This window comes from Phyllobates terribilis, unplaced genomic scaffold (assembly GCF_046119375.1).
Source record: "Phyllobates terribilis strain yellow unplaced genomic scaffold, ASM4611937v1 Scaffold_4__5_contigs__length_816908805, whole genome shotgun sequence".
Lineage (NCBI taxonomy): Eukaryota > Metazoa > Chordata > Amphibia > Anura > Dendrobatidae > Phyllobates > Phyllobates terribilis.
The window spans coordinates 482,477,178-482,500,366 of record NW_027362764.1 but is presented as its reverse complement, the minus strand read 5'-3'; the positions used below and the strand labels follow the sequence as shown (position 1 = coordinate 482,500,366).

Sequence of the window (23,189 nt, the reverse complement as noted above, 5' to 3'; positions counted from 1 at the left end):
ATAGTTGATTTTGCATAAGCTCATCTGAACCCAGTCTAATACATACCTGCCAGAATTGATTCAGCAAGCGTCTTACACAAGCTGTACATGGTTCCCTTTAAGGTGACTGCCTGCACAGTTTCTGTAAAACCATGCCGCCATTTAAGAGGATGTACCATGAGCAAAGTACATTTTAATTAATAGATCTTGGAATAATAATAAGTTCCACAATTGGATGTATTAAAAACACTAAATTACTTACCAGTAATGTGATTTTCCTGAGCCCATGACAGCACCACAACGAGAGAGGGGATCCGCCCTTCCAGGACAGGAAACCTACAGAATAAAAGGGTGGCGCCTCTCCACCACCTTAGTTGTTTACAGAGCATGAGAGGAAACTACTTAATAGTTATATATCCCATGATTTTTCCTTCTACACACCGCATGAATCAAACACCACGAAAGAAATTAAGTGCAACTTCTACCAGTAATGGGAGGGAATATAAGGGTGCTGTCATGGGCTCAGGAAAATCACATTACCGGTAAGTAATTTAGTGTTTTCCTGTGACCCATGACAGCACCACAAAGAGAGATTTACAGAGAAAAAAACTTTAAAGTTCGGGTGGGACCACAGCCTGTAAAACAGTTTTCCTAAAGGAAAGGACAGCAGAAGATCCCAGATCAAGCCTATAGTATCTACAGAAGGTGCAAGGTGAAGACTGAATCGCAACCTTACAAAATGCTTGATGGGGACATCCGCTTTCTTATTGTTCTGCCATGGATTCCCCGGATTAGCACAGAAAGTAGGATGCACAATTTCCTGACTTCTATGGAAATTGGAAGCCATCTTCCGAAGATAGGGTATCTCCAGAACCGGCCCATCATCTAGCATCTGTATAAACAAAGGATTAACAGACAAAGCTTGAATGTCACTAACTTACCATGCTGAAGTCAGGGCCACCGGGATAATAGTCTTTAATGTGAAGACCCTGAATCCATGGGTTCAAGCGAAGGCTTGTTAGAGCCGTAGGAACTGGATTCACATCCCAGGGTGCCATCTCTGGACTGAAAATGGGCCTAGATCCAAAACTCACTTTCACATTCCTTGCTTATTCAATGCAGGTTGGACACTGTTCCAGTAGTCTACGGCTAAAAAGGTCCACTTGCAATTCTCTTCCTCTTTATATGAGGTGCTGTTAAAGATAAAAGGTGAGACTTCGCCATCTAAACTGATTAGACGCAAGTGTCATTAGGGATCTTGGCCAAGTTCCTCCATAATGGTTTACGTAAGCTAAAGCTACTCTGTTGTATGACAAGACCTTTACATGGTGACCATGTATAGATGAATGGAGCTTTCTTATATACTGCCTAAAGCTTCTTTAGGTTAGAGGAAGCGGATCTTTAGAGGCAGCACACGGGTGTGCACTGTGACCATGCTACTACTGGAATGTAGGAGATTAGAGTTATTAACAGCAATATTGCCTTGTTCAGAGTTGTGGCCAGACTGCTTATTATTTTTGACATATAGCAGGACTCCTTATTCTACCTTGGGAGACCACAACTCTTACTGCCCAGTGAGTTCTGCAGCGCTCGATGGATCTGCCCATAATCCCAAAATAGTTGAGGTAAACTATTGTCAATGCCTCTTCCTTCGATATGAGAGTTGTCCTAACTACTATAATTCTCCATAAAGCCTTAAGGCTCATTAACATCTGAATGGAAGGACAGAAACTGAAAGCCTAAATCCTCATTTTATGCCAAGAACTATTCGCAGTAAATCTGATGTTTCATGTGAATTGGAACCTGATTGTATACCTCCTTAAACACCTATACTACTATTCAGCAATGTGGAACGACAGATTTAATAGCAGATCCATTTCCAATGATCTAACTCTCATGAATCTGTACAGCCCCTTCGGGTTGTAGCAAACCCAGGTAGGACTGGGTTAAATAATAGCTTTACAGGTCTTGATTAGGGCACCTGGAGAGTTAAGCACCAGAGCAGGCTAGGCATTCACTTTAGTCAGACTGCTGGAAAGCAGAGCAGACAGTATGCGTCTTGGAGGTAATCTGAAACACAGGCCAGACTCCACCTGAGCGGAGTCTGCAAGTATCAGTGGTTGCCCTGGATAAATATTGTTTTGTTTGATCAAGCTGGGTTAGCTAAGCTGTATATGAGTAGTCAGGGTCTGTCCTATTTAATTAGCGCTTGGACAAGACCAGAAATATTAATTCTGGTCTTGCACTTCTGTGCAACCTGTAAAAAACAATAAAACTGTACTTGATTGGACCAAACCCACAATAGCTGTATGAGCAATACGTGATGCCTCCTATCTTTGAGAGTGAAACCCTACAAGGTTTATTAACAACTTACAAAACTAAGGAAGCGCTCTTATTGTCACCTGCCTCCAAATGGTATTCCACCGAGCCAGCTGAGCACCAGCCAGGAATACAAAGAGGGACTATGAGGCACAGGGAAGCTACAAGGCACAGACACCCTATAAAGCACTACAAGGCACAGGAGCACCCTGAAGCACCAAGAGACACTGAGGCCCCATGAGGTACTAACAGGCACTATGAAGTACTAACAGGCGCTATACGGCACTATGAATGCACCATAATATGCTGTGAGGCACTATGAAGCACCATGAGGCGCTATGCTATGCTGTGCCGCACCATGAGGCACTATGCTATGCTGTGCCGCGCCATGAGGCGCTATGCCGTGCCGCGCCATGAGGCGCTATGCCGTGCCGCGCCATGAGGCGCTATGCCGTGCCGCGCCATGAGGCGCTATGACGTGACGTGCCATGAGGCGCTATGACGTTTGTTGGGAATCTCTCTCAAGTAAAACTAACAGGTCAAGCAAATTCTTATCCTCTCTTGCTGACAACTTTATCTTCCAAAAGGTAGGGGAGAAAACAAGGGGATCTGCTACTTTGGATCTAATCCTTATAAACAGGGAGGAAATGGTTGAGGAGGTAAAGGTGGCTGGGACCCTAGGAGGCAGCGATCATGCTATTATAGAATTTTGGATAACTAGAGGAGGAAGACATGTGAAGACTCAGACTTCAAGGTTAGATTTTAGAAAGGCAGATTTTAAGAGACTCAGAAAGAGAATAGGAGGGATCCAATGGCTGGATGTCCTTAAGGACAAAAATGTCCAGGAAGGATGGGAAATTTTTAAAAATGAGATTCTCAAAGCACAATCGTTAACAATCCCGAAAAGTAGGAAGAATGGGAAGCATTTAAGGAAACCAGGATGGATGAACACAGAACTTAAACACATGCTAAAAAGAAAGAAAGAAATGTTTATTAAATGGAAAGAGGGAGGCATATCTAAAGAAGATTATAATGCAGTCTGCAGATCCTGCAGGGCACGTATCAGGTTAGTTAAAGCTGACAATGAATTAAGGCTTGCAAGAGATGTCAAAAGCAATAAAAAAGGATTTTGGGGGTATGTCAAAAGTAAAAGAAAAGTCAAAGATGCTATAGGATTTTTACAGGATGAAAATGGAGAAATGGTAAGAGAGGATGTTGAGAAGGCCGAACTTTTTAATTCCTATTTTGCATCTGTTTTCTCTCAGAAAGAAAATGTAACATCAACTGATCTTCACTGTCCTTTTAAAGGAATAGAGGAATCCAAGTTATCTGTAAACAGAAAGATTGTGAGGGAATATTTAGCTAACATAAATGAGTTCAAGTCTCCAGGTCCAGATGAATTACACCCCAGAGTACTGAAGGAGATCGTAGAAGAAATTTTAGAACCACTCTCCATAATCTTTGAAAATTCTTGGAGAACAGGAGAAGTCCCAGAAGACTGGAGAAGAGCAAATGTTGTTCCTATCTTCAAAAAGGGGAAGAAGGTGGACCCAGGGAACTATAGGCCGGTGAGTCTGACTTCTATACCAGGAAAGATCTTTGAACAAATTATTAAACAACATGTATGTAAGTACATGGATAAGAATGAAGTGATTAACCAGAGTCAGCATGGGTTTGTAACTAACAAGTAATGTCAGACTAACTTAATTTCCTTCTATGACAGAATCACTGACTGGGTGGATCAAGGAAATGCTGTAGATATAGTATATCTTGACTTCAGCAAAGCATTTGACAAAGTATCTCACACCATCCTTATTGAAAAAATGACCAAGTATGCAATGGACCAGGCAACTGTTAGGTGGATTCATAACTGGCTTAGTGATCGGACTCAAAGGGTGGTTGTAAATGGCTTCACATCCAGTTGGATGAATGTCTCAAGTGGGGTACCACAGGGCTCCGTCCTGGGACCTGTATTGTTCAACATCTTTATCAATGATTTAGATGAAGGAATTGAGGGTAAACTGATTAAATTTGCTGATGACACAAAGCTAGGAGGGATAGCTAATACTAGAGAAGAGAGAGAGAGGATTCAAAAAGACCTAAATAAACTGGAGCAGTGGGAAGCAACCAACAGAATGCATTTTTCCCTGTTAAAAACCAAAGTACTACATCTGGGCAATAAAAATGAAAAAAGCATATACAGAATGGGAGGAATAGAGCTAAGCAACAGTACATGTGAAAAAGACTTAGGTATACTAATAGATCATAGACTGAACATGAGTCAACAGTGTGATGCAGCAGCAAAAAAGGCAAATACAATTCTGGGATGTATTAACAGAAGCATACAGTCTAGATCACGTGAAGTTATTATCGGTCTTTACTCCTCTTTGGTCAGACCTCATCTGGAATACTGTGTACAGTTTTGGGCACCACATTTTAAAAAAGACATAGACAAACTGGAGCAAGTTCAGAGAAGAGCGACCAGAATGGTGACTGGTCTGCAAACCATGTCCTATGAGGAACGGTTGCAGGATTTGGGAATGTTTAGCTTGCAAAAAAGAAGACTGAGAGGAGACTTAATAGCTGTCTACAAATATGTCAAGGGCTGTCACATTGTAGAAGGATCATCTTTATTCTCATTTGCACAAGGAAAGACTAGAAGCAATGGGATGAAACTAAATGGGAGGAGACACAGATTAGATATTAGAAAAAACTTTTTGACAGTTAGGCTGTGTTCACACGATGCGTATTTCATGCGTTTCCGCTGCGTTTTTGCAGTTGCGTAAACGCCGCGGAAACGCATGAAAAACGCATGGTAGAAGGGCAGCAATGTTCCCCAATGGAAATCCGCATGTGCTGTGCCCATGATGCGGATTTTTCCGCAGCGTTAACGCTGCGGTCAAAAATCCGCAGCATGTCAATTAATTTTGCGGAAACGCGGCGATTTCGCCGCCATTGACTTGCATTAGAACGCGCCAATTCCGCAAGACTGCATCTGTACTTGCGTAATTGGTGCGTTCTAATGTGCGGATGGTACCCGGGTGTGGAGGAGAGGAGAGTCTCATCCACACCCAGGTACCATTAAAAAAGCTGTAAAAAGAAGAATAAAATAAAAAATAATGTATTCTTACCTTCTGTCGGCCCGCACAGCGCTCCCGCTTGGTTCCCGGCACTTGCAGTGAGTTGTAGGACCTGCGGTGACGTCAGAGTCATGTGACGGGTCACGTGACGCTGACGTCGGCAGGTCTTTCAATTCAAAGTTGCCGGCAGCCGGGAGAACGGAGTGAGCAGGACAGCGCGGGCCATCGGAGGTAAGTATATACACTCTCTCGGTTCACACTGTATAAATCCATGCTGTTTGCATGGATTTATATAGTGTGACCTAGTTATCAAGCACTTTCCAGGTGATGCTAACATCGCCTGGAAAGCGCTTGTCAATCTGCATGCGGAAACGCATGTGAATCTGCATGTGGATCCGCATGTATTCTGCAGGAAAAACGCATGCACAATCTGCATGCGTTTTTTCTGCCAGGGAGATGCAGAAATTTTCTGCTTCATTTCTGCATCGTGTGCACATACCCTTAGGGTGATTAATGAGTGGAACAGGCTGCCACGAGAGGTGGTGAGTTCCCCTTCAATGGACGTCTTCAAACAGAGGCTGGACAGACATCTGTCCGAGATGATCTAGTGAATCCTGCTTTGAGCAGGGGGTTGGACCAGATGACCCAGGAGGTCCCTTCCAACTCTACTATTCTATGATTCTATGACGTGCCATGAGGCGCTATGCCGTGCCGTGCCATGAGGCGCTATGCCGTGCCGTGCCATGAGGCGCTATGCCGTGCCGTGCCATGAGGCGCTATGCCGTGCCGTGCCATGAGGCGCTATGCCGTGCCGTGCCATGAGGCGCTATGCCGTGCCGTGCCATGAGGCGCTATGCCGTGCTATAAAGCGATGCGTCATGAGGCACTATGATGTGTCATGAGGCACTATGATGTGTCATGAGGCACTATGATGTGCTATAAAGTGCTATGCTATGAAGCACTATGATGTGCTCTTTGTGAAGCGCAAAGAGGCTTTATGAGGCACTGGGCTCAGATTTTTATTTAAAAGAGTAATCCAGCTGAATGAAGGTATAACCTTTCCTTTGGATGGTAAATCTCAATTGTCAGACTAGCCCCACCCGAAGGAGCCAACTGATGAGACGCAGCTGGACAGCAGACTTTCACAGAGACCATGTGCTGTATTGACACCATGTGCCATCCTAGGGATGGAGTAAACAGACTGGAGGACAACAGTTAAAACCTCTGAGTGATAGTTTAACATTTACTGAGCAGATTCAGGCTCATTTTTGTGGTAAATTCTGAAGCCCAATCATGAGGCTCTGTGCGGCCCAGACATGTGGCTAACTTTAGCCTAGAGGTCTAAGGTCCAGCTTCTGTCCTGAAGCCAAATTTAAAGCACGAGGCCCTTGGCCCAGATGGGGTCTTACAGAGCGCGCACACACACCCATTTTTGAGTTTTGTGCTAACTTCCTTCAGCCTTTCCTAGTAACCATAACAAGGAAAGGGCCCCATAAACAAGGTAAACATTCACGAAGATCACTCACCACCAGCTGTACGGATTCGGAGGCTGGACCAAGTCACAGGCCTGTTCCTCTCCATCCGGCCATGCCTGAGCAATACTGGGGTGGCCAACCCGAGGCAGGGGCGTCTCCAATAGTGCGCCGATCAAAGCTGGAGCTGCTGACCCCAGGCAGGATCGCAGCTCAACAGGTGCTCCCATTGATGTGCAGAGCTGGAGCTGCTGACCCCAGACAGGGGCGCAGTTCTACAGCTGCTCTCTCACTGACGTGCAGAGCTGGAGCTGCTGACCCCAGACAGATGCGCAGTTCCACAGCAGCTTCTCCACTGATGCACGGAGCTGGAGCTGCCGACCCCAGGCAGGGGCGCAGTTCCACAGCTGCTCTCTCACTGACGTGCAGAGCTGGAGCTGCTGACCCCAGACAGGTGCGCAGTTCCACAGCAGCTTCTCCACTGATGCACGGAGCTGGAGCTGCCGACCCCAGGCAGGGGCGCCGCTCAGTCGTATCCAGATCTTCAACAGGTAAGCCTGTTTAAGGTTATCCCATCAAGGACCCTCCGGTAAGCTCGTCATAAGGGCCGCAGGCTGGTACAAAACAGTAGCCGGAAACATGTTAGAAGACATGGGTCTCCGCTACTTCTTTTTTCACCGGTGTGTGTCTTAGGGCGCGATTTCCTGGATAGCGTCCTGCGCAACCGGGATGCACGGCTGCCAGGCCACCATAAGGTAATGGTGCGGCTGCTGCTCGCGCCGAAGGAACAGGCCCCCCTTGGACCCACCATTGCGCTTCCAGGTAACTGGCGCAGGCAGCAGCAGACTGTAGCCCTTATGGAAACCGACCAGCCCAGGTCTGGGAATAATCTTCTCTTTTTTTCTTCTGCTGCCGTTTTAACAAGGTTCCACCTCAAGGACAGGAAACCAACTGAGGTGGTGGAGAGGTGCCGCCCTTTTATTCTGTAGGTTTCCTGTCCTGGAAGGGTGGATCCCCTCTCTCGTTATGGTGCTGTCATGGGTGATAGGAAAAAAAAGTTCCTGTGCGGAGATAAATGTACCCCTGCTATATACTGTGTAATGGCCGTGTCTGACCGTGCAGGAACATAGTCTGATCATACCACAGCTCCTGGGAAGGCAGGGCTGTGGAGTCGGTAAGCCAAACCACCAACTCAACTCAATGTCCCTGACTCACGACTTCACAGCCCTGCCTAACTACTGAGCATGTACATAAAGTGCAGCACACATTCATCTCAACTAAAAGCCTAGATCCTTAAATCTGGAACAGAACAGACATTCATAAAACATTTCATAACTTTCCCAAATTCTTATCAAAACATTTACAGCACATGCTGCATTGTACTAATTAACCCAATTTATTATATATTTTAGGAGTTGGAGTCAGTCCATTTTATACAGACTCCACAGCCCTGTGGGCAGGGGAGGAAGTGAATACACAGAAACAAAACAGTGGCTTGAAGCTGCTTTCTGTGAGATAAAACATTTGCCTGTTTCATCACAGGAGCGAGTGTTTCTGCCACATCTCCAGCCCTTTGAGCTAATCATAAATTAAGTCTGACGTATGAGCCTCGTGACAGCCAGAGATCCTGCCTCAATGACTTCATTTATGATGAGCTCAGAGGCTGGAGATGCGGCAAAAACACTGTGGTATGTGCCAACCATGTTCTGTTCAAACGCTGCACTCAGATAAGGCAGCATTATGTTTCTGATTTGTTTATTTTAAAAAGTAAGCAATCACCTCCCAAGAGTGTGTCAATTTCTGAGACTATGCTATATGAACATAGGTAACCATCAGTGCAGCATCTGTAATCATGAAATACACAGAAGGTCCTTATACATGGATGTTAAACAAGTAGGACCCCGGTACTCATATGTGAAATAATTAGACGTTTATTGTTGTCTCAACATACAAGTCATCAGACGTTTCTGACCCTCCCGGGCCTTTTATAGTAATTATTATGTGATTGCTGGGATCCTACTTGGTTTCATATGCATTTTCTCCATGTGCACCACAAGAATCATACGGAGTGCCGACCTGCCTGCCTTTTCCGCATACATGGATTCACCTTCTCTGCTACACACCTGGACGTGCTGCATTGTGGGTATGATAGGTCAATCAGCTATTGCACTCACAATGCATTTATACAGGTATAGGGAACATCCACAAGTAAAAAAGTATAGGAGCCAATTAAGAGGGCCAAAGAAGGATATTCAGATTACCTTTTCTAAATAGTCATCCATGTTATCCTGGTTTATAGATGGGTCCGTAACAAATTCAAAAAGTTCTCGAACTGTCATCACAGCTACACCATACTTCACAAAGAAATCTGCCAGAGAACAGAAAGTTGGGTTACTTTATTTAATAGTGGGAACAAGGTTCCTGCTTATATTCAAAGACTGTGAACTCCTTTTACTGATTTTATTATTACTTATTTTATTCTTAAAATTGACCAACTTTCTAAAGCAAGTCTTCATTAAAACTGGCTACCATTGTGCTGCAGAGTGTGTATCGCTGGCTGTGCTTCTGACTCCATGTTGCTGTTGGCACAGGTTCATAAACAAGGAAGAGAAGACAAAGGGTCTGAAAGAGGAGAGATCACAGACTGTGTGGTGAGAGAAGAGACCCAAAAGCAAGGGAAAGGGAAAAGATCAGCAAACAAAGCAAACCGTAAAAGAGATGAGAACCCAGGGCCAAATCTACAGGGGGAGGGCGAAAGATCCCACACACAGACAGCATCAGTAAACAGAGAAGAAAGTTCAGGGAAGAATCTGCAAGGGGAAAAGACCCCACACAGAGCATCAGTAAAGAGGTGACAACCCAGAGCAGAATCTGCAGGGGGAGGAGGAAAGATCCCACACACAGAGAAAAGAGAACTCAGGGCAGAATCTGCAAATGGAGGGCAAAAGATCAGCATGAGTAATAAGAACCCAGAGCAGAATCTACAGGTGGAGGGGGGAAAGATCAGCATCAGTACAGAGAGAGGAGAACCCAGAGCAGAATCTGCGGGGGAAGGGGGGGGGAATCCCACACACAGGCTGCATTATTAAAGCACCACTCCAGCGTTTTGTTTTTCAGAGCTGGAGTGGTGCTTTAAATGTAAGGCCCCTGCCATATACTCACCCTCCAGCATCTTCACTGTTTTTTCGGTGCCACTTCGGTCCCCCAGTGCCATCTTGTGACCGTAGCTTCTGACTGGCCAGAAGTCAGAAGCTATGTCACATGCTCTCAATGCAAGTCTATGAGACCGGGAACGAGGAAAGAACAAGGCTCTCATAGACTTGTATTTTAAAGTGACCTCCATGAAATACTGAAGATGCCAGTAGGTCCCTTTTCGCTGGAGACAGACCGGAGCGACACTGGAAACGGATAAAGGTGGTGGCAGGTGAGTATCAGACAGGGGGGCGGAGGACTTACATTTAAAGCACCACTCCAGCAGCGCAATAAAACAAATGCTGGAGTGATACTTTAAAGAAAGAAAAAAATCTGCAGAAGGAGGGGGCAAGATCCCACAGACAGACAGCATCAGTACAAATAGATGAGAACCCAGAGCAGTATCTGCAGGGGAATGGGGAAAGATCCCACACTGCAGAACCAGGAGGACATGAAATTGCATCTCGAGAATCAGGGAGGAAAAAAAAACAAACAAAAACCTCACATTCTTCAGTATCATGTCAGCATGACTACACAGGGGAGAGCAGATTCCCTCATGAGCTGTAAAAGGGAAAAATCACTCCAAGAAAGAAACAGTGCTGCTATACGAGGGCTAGTGAAGGCAGCATCCTGAATACTCAGTTCTATGAAGTAATGAAGCTGCAAATGGCCAAGTCATGAAACAGATTATATTTTCTAATTTAGAAAAGATCCAAATTTATTAAAGGGAATGTCAATAGGTTTTTGCTATGTAATCTGAAGACAGTATGAGGTAGGGGTTAAAACACAGATTTCAGAGATGCCTCTGTTATCAAGCTCAGAGGTTTTGTTTGCTTACAATGATTGTTTTAGCACCAGTAACTTATCATTGCTGTGACTAGCTGGTCCCTGGTCTGACACGCCCCCTCCTGTGATAGGCAGCTCACTGTCTATGGACATTGTATATACAGAGCCTGGTGTGGGTGGGGTTAGCTTCCTCAGCTCTGCTTCAATGCTAAATCTAAAAACTCTGTCAGAACGGCTGCACCCAGTAATCTAAGTGAAACATCGTTGGATTCAGCTTATGTTTGCCTACATCAGGCTGCTCTCAGATGAGGTAGAAAAAAAACTGCTGGCAGATTCCCTTTAAAGGATATTTGACATCAGCCCACAAAGAAATAGTAATTGAAACCCATCAGAAATCTCACGTACATTGGGCCTTAGTATTACGTGTCATATCAAGATGAATTTTTTAGACCTTTAGAATATATATATATATATATATATATATATATATATATATATATATTTATTAGGACTTCCAGATCAATCTACAAGAAAATTCTACCAACTACCTGTAGCCAGACAGAATGATATACTGCAAAATGTATGCAGATTATTAATGTCCCTCCATCTTTATTCCCGGCCAGCGCCGCCTTCTCCTGCTTGACTGATAGATCCTTTACACGAAGTCACACAGCACAGAGGCTATCAGACAAGCAAGAGGAGGTGGCTCTGAGCAGGGAATAGAGCTGGAGTGACCAATGATTCAGATCTACAGCCTCAACTGCATATCAGTGAAAATGCTGATTTCTCAGTAACAGAAGAATAGACTGGCCATGTAAAGACTTTTCTTTGAAAGAGCTATATGCACATATAAATAGTTTGGGGTGTGAAATCCTGCTGACAGATTCCCCACATATTTAAAACTCACCATTCATATTGGCACAGTCTTTCCGGAGAAATTCCAAAGCATGTGGATGATCGTGTTCCACTGACTGAGACACATCGATTATATATACTTGTCCATTATGGTACCTGAAATTTATTATAGTAAGACACCTCAAAAAGTATTCAAAGCTCCATTTGTAACCAGAAGAGATAATAGTGCAAACAATACCATGACAAGTATGGCTTGCCAAGAAATCTATATTTTGCTATACACATAGATCCTGCAACACCATTAAGACAAGAAATAAGATATATTAGATGAACAGTTCAGTAGAGATCTGGCTATACACTGGCAATATACAGTATTGTTTAATAAAGATAAGAAATCTTACTAGGTTGTTCCCATGTAGGACTGCCAACCATCCTATTTTATTCCTGAAAATACCAGTTAACTGTCAGCCTTTCATTTCATTTCGATCAATTCAGATCTTGCATACATAGAACTGAGGGACTGAACAATCAGGGGAAATGATTATATTCCCCCTATGTGCCCTCCCTTACAAACTAGGCACAGTTTCTCAGAAGTCAGTACACGCTAAATTCAATTCAAGCATTTCCTATTTGTCAAGATACGCTAAATAGCTAAGAGATCTTCAATGGACAAGAAAATATTAGGCTTGCCAACTTAGACCCTTATTTGGAACGCTGGGAGATCCTTTAATTATATAACTACCCCCTGTAGCTCTCCATTATTAGGGTATATTCTTAAGCAGTGGTATGTTTTAGACCATGTTCACACAGTATGTTTTTTTTCTGTGGATAAAACCTACTCTCTTGGCAGTAAAAACGCTGCATTAAAAACGCAGGTTTTGCGGTGTTTGTCGTGCGGATTACATGTGTGATTAGTCTTTAATAAAGCTAGTTTTATTCACCAAAAAAAGCAGCAATAAGTGCTGAAAAAATACAGCAAATCATGTTTGCTCCATTTTTGCACTTTCCCATTACTTTCTATGTGTGAAAAAAAAAAAAAAAGCTTGACCGTGATGATCCTGAAATCTCATGGCTTCTTGTGGATTGTTGCTATTGACTTGATATCTGTAAAAAGCCTGAACAGTCGTATCGAAATGTGAGAATTCAAGCATACCTCCCAACCACCCAAATATGCTCTCAAAGTGTTTTTTACATCACTAGTCATCTTACTGAGAATCACACAGCACCTTACTTACAAGATGTTAAATTCACTAAGATCTGCATGCACAAGTCTGGCATCCTGGTACATGCTTCTCATGTAATGAATAATGTCCAAATAAATCTCCCGAGCCTTAGAGTCTGACAACTGGACATTCTTCAGCAATGGAGCAGGCCTTGAGAGAGAAGAACGAAAATCAAGGTGAGAAGGGAAAATACAATAGTGCAATCCGCAGAGCAAGATCAGATGTGACAGAATAACCCCATAGTGGAGCCCACGTGCTACTTGTGGATTTCAAATCTGCATCAAAATGAATTTTGTGTGAAAGTTTTCCACAGTATGTTAATGACGTTATGAAAATACCATCCACACATATTACAATGAAATCAGCATGGTCCAACCACTACAAACACTATGACGGACCCTGGCTATACACTCACCTGTATACAAATATATACCTAAAATCTAAAACAATAAAAATCTCACCTTTTACATAAACACAAATCAGCATTAGCAATATAACATGCATTAAAACAACAGGTTTCAAGGTAATCCGTTATGGGATTCATGCTGCCTAAACCACGGGCACCGTGAATCAGAGCTTGGCTGCGCGACCATCGCTAGGTGTATTTGTATTTGAAACACTCCAATAGTCTGAACAGCCGAGACTAGAGAGTAACCCTGCTCCACCCCAGGCCGGCACCGGATTAGTCACGTCTCTCCCTACAGTACCCAGCTGGCACTCTTCAAACAATGCTTTCATTCATATCAGGGGCAAGCGCTCAACTAAGCTCTGTTTCATGCTGCCTGTGGTTTGGGATATCCCGGCTGCGATCCGGAGGACAGCTTTTGAGTTCTGAGTTTTTGCCAAATAAAGCCGTTTAAGTTGGACTTTCCTTGGGTCACTGCCTCATTACCGCAAAGTGTGAACACCGCCGCACTACACATATTGCATCAAATTTTCAACACTTTGCCTCCCCAAAAAAATGTGTCATTTTGTTAGGAGAAGAATACGTGAATAATGAGTGTATTGTTCTAAATCAGTAGCAAGCCCAACATGCATATTAACATGTCTCTATTCCATTATTATAGCGCACACACTTATATCTCATACGTGGATATGATCTAACAGAAGAACATATCTAGTAATAGACAAAACGTTACTCACGTATCATTTTTTCCAATAAATCCCATAACAAGGACATGACTTCTCAGCATAACCGGCTCTGGACAGGGAATCCCTGCAGTGTTCAGCCTAAACATGAAACAAAGGATTCCATGGATATAAAGTAACACCATATTTTTAATATCAGAACTTTATTTTACAATATTTGTAATACAGGCAGTCCCTGGGTTACAAACTAAATACGTTCGGTAGTTTAGTTCATAGCCCCAATATGTATGGAAATTGGAACAGGACCAGCAAATAAAAAGATAAAAAAAGAATAAAAAAGAAAAAACATACTCGTTCGACTTCACCGGCAGCTCCGCTACTTGCCATCCGGTCCCTCTTTCAGTCGCCAGCTTCATCCCCAGCCTCTTTACTATGGACCAGAAGTTCTACCGAATCCAGGCCTTGGAGTTTATTGCGTGTCATAAGGTCGTGACGTCTTCACAACCTTAAGACATGCAGTGAGCTCCGACCAGGAAGCAGCTGGGAGTCCTGGTCCATAGTCAAGAAGCTGGAAATGCGACAAGTGGAAAGAACTAGTCACATCGCAACCTTATGATTCGCAGAAACCTACGAGGCCTGGACGCGACCGGAAGTCTTGGAGATGAGGGGCGCGACAGTGGAAAGAAGAGGGCCGGACAGCAAACATTAGGTTTTTTTTTAACCAATAACCACTTATTTGTTCCCCCTGCTGCTCGCCCTCTGGTCATCTTCTTTCAGTTGTTGGAATTAAGATAAGTTTTTTGCCGTCTTCTTCTCCTTTTTCCGTGGTCAGACAGGTCGCATCTCCGCCCTCTTCAATATAGACCAGGACCTCCAGCCGCACCCAGGCAAAGACGACAAGACCTTATGATGCGTAGTGAGGTTCGGCCAGGATGCAGCCGGGAGTCCTGGTCTAGTGAAGAGGCGGGAGATGAGGCGTGTAACAGTGGAAAGGATCAGTCGGGAGCCAGAGAGTAGATTAGTTATTTTCTTGTTCCCAATATCCTATGTTCGTAACCAGGGGTCGTACCTAAGTCGAATATTCGTAAGTCAGGGACTGCTTGTATATACAAAAAGACAATGTCAGATGTATACACATGCATTAACCAATGTTCACCAACGGTGGACTAACGGAACAAAACCACACAGCTCATGTCACATCTTACACAGTAAAAGTAAAAATCCAATATAGTTTACCGTATTAAATTCCTCATTTCTTTTTCTGCCCATGTCTTCACCATTTTTCGAGGGTTTCCTTTGCAATAGCCATGTCGAAACCTTAAAAGGAAAGGTATATAAATACACGCAGAATTTGGGAAGAGGACCTTTTAAGCAGAACAAATGCATATATACGAACCGAACTAAAAAATTAATTAAATATGATGCCTAAACCTTTACAGTGTGAAATCTGCACACACTTTATAATTAATCTAACTGGTATATGATTAGTTCATATAAATTAAAATAAAAGTATAGTATCATGGGTAAAACAGCTGATTTAAAAGGGGTATGCAATTACTAGGACTTTATGACATACCCACATACCTGGGTCCCTCACCTACTGGGACAACACATGTCAGCAGCATTTGGCTCTTTTCACAATTGCAATAAACTTGAATACAGAGGGCTGTGGGCATTCACCTCTCCATCACAACGTATGGAGAATGCGAATAATTGACCCACAAACACAAATTACAATCTAAAGCCTTCCAACCATTCTGAAAATAACTGCATTACAAGTTTATCTATAAAGTATTGTTCATACAAAAAATGGCAAATTGTGACATCTAAATGGTCGACCTAGAACAGTAAGATAGTTTTTCAGTGCAACATACAAGTGACTGATATTCTTAACGAATCAGGAGCGTCTGCTCAAACATGTCCCCTTTATCAAGACCGGTGAGAGAATCATCATTTTTGATGCACCGGGGCCATATTGCTATTTGATGCTCACTGGACCCACATTGAACCTTTGGAACTACAGCTTTGGCCTATTTTAGTTGTATTATTCTAAAACAGTGGTAAAATTATTGTACAAGGGACAATTTGTATATATTTGTTAATAATGATCTTACCTGAATTCTCCACTAACGTATTTATCACGATCCTTAAACATCAAAATTGAGGTTTTATAAATCTTAATGGCCCGGCTTTCTCCATCGGAGGTGCTAGCATGGTAGACATTTGCCTAAAATGATAGCCAAGCAAATAGAATACATTAACAATGGTATATTGTAGGTAATAGGAAACAAGGGTTGAAATCAAGAAACCTAATTAAAAGGGTTGTTATAGCTTTTTTAACAGGTACAATTGCAAACTTCTTGTAAAAACAAGTTTAGTCCTATTAAATATCCTTTGTGTTCTCAAGAATGGAGGGACTTTTAATTCTATAGTTTACTGCATGTTGCCAAGTTAACTGGCGACTTCAGAGGAGGCCGGATTCCTAGGTAAGGAGTGCGCACTTTGTTATGTTGGATCACTGGCCCTTAAGCTCCTCTGATGCAACAGGAGCAAAGGCTGTCCCCTTTCAGAAAAATCTTTGCCCTGGACAGAGGCGGTCATGGAAAAAAAAAAAAAAAAAAAAAAAAAAGCACTTTATCCACTGTACCCATAGCCGAGTCTCTGGAGCTGCTCCATGTCCATTATTGGCTGCGGTGCTGGCTTTACATGGACAATGCAGCAGCCAGTGAGCATTGCGGCTCTGCTCGTGTAGACAGAATGCCCCTCCATCAGAGCCATTGAGCTCACCGACTGGCTGCAGCGTTGTTGATGTGAAGTCAGCACTGCAGCCGATAGACACCGGGAGAAGTCCCCTTAAGAGATGAACCTGCGATTGTCTCATTGCTTATACAACCCCTGGCAAAAATTATGGAATCACCGTGCTCGGAGGATGTTCATTCAGTTATTTAATGTTGTTGAAAAAAAAGGAGATTTTTGTGTACTCACCGTAAAATCTCTTTCTCTTAGCCTCTAATTGGGGGACACAGGACCTTGGGTGTTATGCTGCTGTCCACTAGGAGGCGACACTAGGCTTAATCTGAAAAAGATTAATGGTGGCTCCTCCTCTGCAGTATACACCCCTGGACGGCGTCAGCCATCTTCAGTTTTGTGCAAAAGCAGTAGGAGGAAAGTAACATGGATAACAATCATGCCTATAAGAAGGCAACTATGTACGAGCTCAAGAAAAAACACCAATATGAGAACTCAATGTAAAAACGGCCCGAGAGGGGCAACAGGGTGGGAGCTGTGTCCCCCAATTAGAGGCTAAGAGAAAGAGATTTTACGGTGAGTACACAAAAATCTCCTTTACTCTGTTGCCTCATTGGCGGACACAGGACCTTGGGACGTCCCAAAGCAGTCCCTGGGTGGGAAGCAATGGACGAATATTGTGTAGACAGGCCCCTATAATTGGGGCACTGCCGCCTGCAGGACACGTCTACCCAGGCTCGCATCTGCCGAGGATTGGGTATGAACCCTGTAGTGCTTGGTAAACATGTGTAGACTAGTCCAGGTGGCTGCCTTACACACTTGTTGCGCCGAGGCCTGGTGCCGAATGGCCCAGGAGGCCCCTACCGCACATGTAGAGTGTGCCGTAATACCTGCTGGAAGAGGAGAATTTTTTAGGCGGTAGGCCTCTTGTATGGTGGATTTGATCCACCTAGCAAGGGTAGCTTTGGAAGCTGGTAGACCCTTGCGGCCACCTTCCAGAAGATGGAACAGAGAATCAGACTTCCGGAAGAGCGCAGTCCTAGACACATAGAAACGTAATGCCCTGACAAGGTCAAGCGTATGCAGAGCCTTTTCCACTCTATGAACCGGGGCTGGACAGAGGAATGGCAGTGAAATTTCCTCATTGAGGTGGAAGTCGGACACAACCTTCGGAAGGATGGATGGAACCGTACGGAGAACTACCTTGTCTTGGTAAAAAGCCAGGAAGGGTTGTCTGCAGGAGAGTGCTGTGAGTTCAGACATCCTGCATAGCGAGGTGATTGCCACTAGGAAAACCACTTTCTGGGATAGAAGGCGGAGTGAGACTTCCCTAAGGGGTTCAAAAGGAGTTTCCTGCAATGCTGTCAGCACCAGGTTGAGATCCCACGTCTCTAGTGGTAGTCTGTAGGGGGGAATCAATCGGGAAACCCCTTGAAGAAATGTCTTTACTTGCTGCTTGTTAGCAATGCGCGTTTGAAAAAGCACGGAGAGAGCGGACACCTGGCTCTTAAGAGAGCCCAGAGACAGTTTGGCCTCCAGACCCGATTGGAGAAACCCAAGTACCCTGGGGAGGGAATAAGGGAATGGGGTCTGATCACGAGAATCGCACCAGGTAAAGAAAGCTTTCCAGGTACGGTAATAAATCTTTGCAGAGTTTGGCTTCTGTGCTCTGATCATGGTTTTGATGACGTCAGGTGAGAACCCTGACTGGGTTAAAACCCAGGTCTCAATGACCATGCCGTCAAATTGAGGGCCCCTGAGTTCTGGTGGTAGAACGGGCCCTGTGACAGAAGATCCGAGCGGTCGGGGAGACGCCAGGGGACGTCTGCTGTAAGCTGCACGATGTCGGCGTACCACGTACGTCTGGGCCAGTCTGGTGCGATGAACTCCCTCTTGCTTGATCTTCCTCACCACTCTGGATATCAGGGGAAGAGGTGGAAAGATGTACAGGAGCTGAAACTGAGTCCAGTCCTGAACCAGGGCGTCCGCTCCCAGCGACCGCGGGTCATGTGTTCTGGCCAAGAAGTTGGAGACCTTGGCACTGAAGTGGGATGCCATTAGGTCCACGTCCGGAGTCCCCAGCGATGGCAGATCTGGTGAAAAAAACTTTGGGATGGAGAGACCACTCTCCGGAGTCCATTCCCTGCCGGCTGAGGAAGTCTGCTTCCCCGTTGTACACACCCGGAATGTGGACCGCAGAGAGAAAAGAACCTGTGTCTTCCGCCCAGTGGAGAATGTGTGTCACTTCTCGCATCGCCTGGGCACTGCGGGTCCCCCCTTGGTGATTTACATATGCCATAGCCGTGGCATTGTCTGACTGTACTCTGATGTGAGAGGCTGCCAGTAAGTGATGGAAGGCTCTCAACGCCAGGAGAATGGCATGAATTTCCAAGATGTTGATGAGTATGGTCGCTTCTGTTGGGGACCACTAGCCCTGTGCTCTGTGGTGTAGGTGTACCGCACCCCAACCAGTCAGGCTCGCATCGGTGGTCAGAACTTTCCATTGACCCGTGAGAAAGGATTTCCCCTTTTCTAGTGAGGTTGGCTTGAGCCACCAGTGCAGGTATCCCCTGGTTGACGACGTCAACTGAAACTCCCTGTCGAGAGAAAAAGGATTCCTGTCCCATCACTTGAGGATGGCTAGTTGGAGAGGCCTGAGGTGAAGCTGGGCAAATGGGACCGCTTCTATTGCCGCCACCATCCTGCCAAGGAGTGTCATGGTAAACCGGAGAGACCGAGGGGGTTTGTGAAGTAGGGTGTGGACTCCTATACGGAGAGGCAGTGCTTTGTCCTTGGGGAGGAGTACTAGACCCTTGAGGGTGTTGAATAACATTCCCAAGAAGGTCAGAGACTGACTCGGGGTTGGTGATGACTTTTTTAAGTCGACTAACCAGCCCAAACGACTCAATGTCGATTGTGATTGAGACGCTGATTTCGCAGTCCTTGAAGGTGGGAGCCTTGATGAGGAGATCGACCAGATATGGAACGACTATTATGCCTCTGGAGTGCAGGATGTCCCTGTAATAGGCAGCCAGACTTGGTGAAAGAGCAAAAGACTGCCACCTACAGGTGGGGTGTCTTCCAGAGTTCGCGAGTCATGATGAGGAGGAATTGCGAGATTTTTCTCCTTTAAATTTTGACTGGCCTGCCTTTGATTGCCAGGTCTTGTCCGACTTTTGCGTCGACCTCGAGTTTTCCCTGTGTGGAGCACAGTTGTTATTCTGTGCTGGTCGCGAGACGGACCAGCCGGAAGAGTTCCGAAAGGATCGGTATCATGCTTGATTGCGCTTTTTGTAAGTGTGTTTGGGCTTCAATTGGGGGAGAGAGGTACTCTTACCCCCGGTGGCGTTAGATATCACTGTGTCCAACTGTTCACCGAAAAGCCGACTACTGAGGTATGGGAGGTGAGTGAGGGACTTCTTTGAAGCTGCATCTGCTTTCCATTCCCGCAGCCAGAGGATACGCCGAATCGTGATGGCGTTTGAAGCTATCCCGGCTGCACCTCTTGCAGAATCCAGAGTTGCATGGAGCATGTAATCTGCCACAACTGCTATTTGGGCCGCTTGGTCTGACAGTTCAGGGGTAGATGCTTGTAGGCCAGTTTGTAAATTTTGGGCCCAGGCCAGGATTGCCTTGGCAGCCCAAACTGAGGCGAACGCGGGAGCCAGGGAGGCCCCTGCGGCCTCGAAAATTGAACGAGCCATGCGTTCCACCTGCCGGTCTGCTGTGTCCCTGAGGGTTGAGCTATCTGGCAGTGAAAGGAGTGTCTGTGCTGCTAGTCTGGAGACTGGGGGATCCACTTCAGGTGGATCTGTCCACTGTTTGGAGACCTCCTGTGGAAAGGGGTACCGCGCCTCCAGATATTTGCGATTAGTAAACTTTTTCTCAGGTTGTGAGAACTGCTTTTTAAGGATCGCATTAAACTCTGGTTGGTCAAAGAAGACCTTAGGCGGTTTCAGGACTCCTTCAAAGGAAATCTTATGTCCTGGTGTCTCCAGGGGTGGATCGGAGATGTCCAGCACCCGATGGATGGATGAAATTAAATCATCAACTAGCACTGTATTGCCAGGGGGAATAGGGATCAGGGACCCTTCGGTTTCCTTGTCCGAGTCAGAATCACAGATGTCTTCCGAATCCTGTGTATCACTAAGGCGTCTCCTGCTGGGAGAACAGGAGCGGAGGCCTTCTCTGGTCAGAGACGGCTGTGGGGATCTGCGTTGTCTGACCCTGTCAGGGGACGGTCTAGATGAGCTGGGAGTATGGTGTCTCTCACTGGAAGGGAACGACCGTGTGGTATGGGATGACGCAGATGAATGTGACCTGTGGGTCCGCTTGCGTCCTGATCTAGACGTGGATGTGCCCGTGCCATGATGTCCCCGAGTGGAACTCTCCCTTTGTTGAGTAGTGTTCAAAGCCGAGGCATGAGTCTGCAGAGCCAGAAGCAATGTGGATGTGAGGTTATCTAAAGACTGCGTCATAGATTGCAACATCTGAGTGACCCATTCCGATGTGGTATTAGGCACCGAAGTATTGGGAAGTGCTTCATGGGGTTCTGGAACAGCAGTCTGCATGCAGTCCTGGCAATGTGGATACGTGCTGCCACTAGGGAGAGTATTACTGCAGGCTGTACAGAGTGCATAATAGCAATCCTGCCTGTTTCTCTTGGACTTTGAGCCTGGCATAATATACAGGGGTGGCTATGCAGAGGGGGCCAGCAATGCAGAGAAGCTTATAGAATTCACAGCAGAGTGCGAGACCCTAGCTGTGATCTTACCCCACCAGTGTGCCTCTTGTAGTCCAGCGCCGTTTAAATCCACGATCTTGTGCCCCCCGGAGACAAGCTGCCGACCGGTAGCTGAAGGGTTAACGCTCCTTCAGTAGCTAATGGCCGCCGGAGTCAGGAGAAGGTGGGTGGAGCGCTGAAAAGGGCAGTATGCTGGAAAGCGCGCCCTTTCAGTTAGTCTCCGGCCCTTCTATGACACTGTATAGTGTCATATTGGTCATAAGGGGGGCGGGCCAGCGGCTTCGGCTAGGCCGGAGCCGCGGTCTAAATTTAGAACCTATGCCCAAAAGGGCTGCAGGCCGGCGAAGTAGTCCGGGGGAGGGGGGGGGGGGGGGGGGAGTGCCGGATCTGAACCGGACCCCCCTGGTTTTAACGGCAGGGAAGGCGGTGGGGATATAATTTTAAGGGGGGTCCCCCTGAGGCTCCATAGCGCTGGTGCCGGCAGAGAGACAGAGCTGTAAATAGCCTGTGTCTCTGTGTGCCTTGTCTGCCTGCACTGTCCCCCGACACAAGCAGGAGTCTGCAGCAGAGCTGGGATTCCTGGACGTTGGTGCAGAGCGACAGCTACTGGGAGCTGTATATTGCTGTCTGCACAGGCCCTACCTGCGATGTCTCAACCTAATACCCCCAGAGGGGGATTAGGGAGGGTGCTGCAGTCACCGTGAGGAGGCTGTAATCCTCACCTCAACCTCAACCCAGAGACCAAAAGGAATTGGGGAAGGAGGGGGGTTCTCAACTTCGTACCAACACACGAGGGGTTGGGGAAGGAGCGACATGGTAAGGAGACGTCTCTACTTCAACTGTGCACCCCTAAAAGGGGGCAGAGGAAGAAGCCATGCCGGGAGTCTCGCCGGAGACCCACTTATCTTCATCTGTAACTCCGTGGAAAAAGAAGAAAAAAAAATCGGAAAAAAATGGAGTAAAAATCTTTAGGTGTGCCTCCTTGCGACACTAAGCAAAAAAACTGAAGATGGCAGACGCCGTCCAGGGGTGTATGCTGCAGAGGAGGAGCCACCATTAATCTTTTTCAGATTAAGCTTAGTGTCGCCTCCTAGTGGACAGCAGCATAACACCCAAGGTCCTGTGTCCCCCCAATGAGGCGACAGAGTAAAGCAGATCACAGACATGACACAAAACTAAAGTCATTTCAAATGGCAACGTTAGGGCTTTAAGAAACACTAAAAGAAATCAAGATTAAAAATGTGGTACTCAGTAAGGGTATTTTTTTTCAGACCAAGCAGAGGGAAAAAATTATGGAATCACCTTGTAAATTTTTATTTCCAAAACTAACACCTGCATCAAATTAGATCTGCATCTAAAAAGGAGTGATCACACCTTGGAGAGCTGTTGCACCAAGTGGACTGACATGAATCATGGCTCCAACACGAGAGATGTCAATTGAAACAAAGGAGAGGATTATCAAACTCTTAAAAGAAGGTAAATCATCACGCAATGTTGCAAAAGATGTTGGTTGTTCAGTCAGCTGTGTCTAAAATCTGGACCAAATACAAACAACATGGGAAGGTTGTTAAAGGCAAACATACTGGTAGACCAAGGAAGACATCAAAGCGTCAAGACCGGAAACTTAAAGCAATATGTCTCCAAAACAGGAAATGCACAACAAAACAAATGAGGAACGAATGGGAGGAAACTGGAGTCAATG

At 45.6% G+C, this 23,189-nt stretch overlaps 1 protein-coding gene across 2 annotated transcripts in view; it reads right to left on the bottom strand.

The window, feature by feature from the left end:
- RIOK1 (RIO kinase 1) overlaps positions 1-23,189 on the bottom strand; it is a 101,381-nt gene that overhangs the window by 13,667 nt on the left and 64,525 nt on the right. For both annotated transcript variants that reach the window (XM_073678731.1, XM_073678732.1), the window contains exons 7-12: positions 16,110-16,222; positions 15,232-15,312; positions 14,050-14,136; positions 12,919-13,056; positions 11,736-11,839; positions 9,112-9,218 (exon numbers count right to left, since the gene is read on the bottom strand). In XM_073678731.1, the coding sequence (XP_073534832.1) occupies positions 9,112-9,218; positions 11,736-11,839; positions 12,919-13,056; positions 14,050-14,136; positions 15,232-15,312; positions 16,110-16,222 (630 nt within the window). The remainder of the gene's footprint in view (positions 1-9,111; positions 9,219-11,735; positions 11,840-12,918; positions 13,057-14,049; positions 14,137-15,231; positions 15,313-16,109; positions 16,223-23,189) is intronic.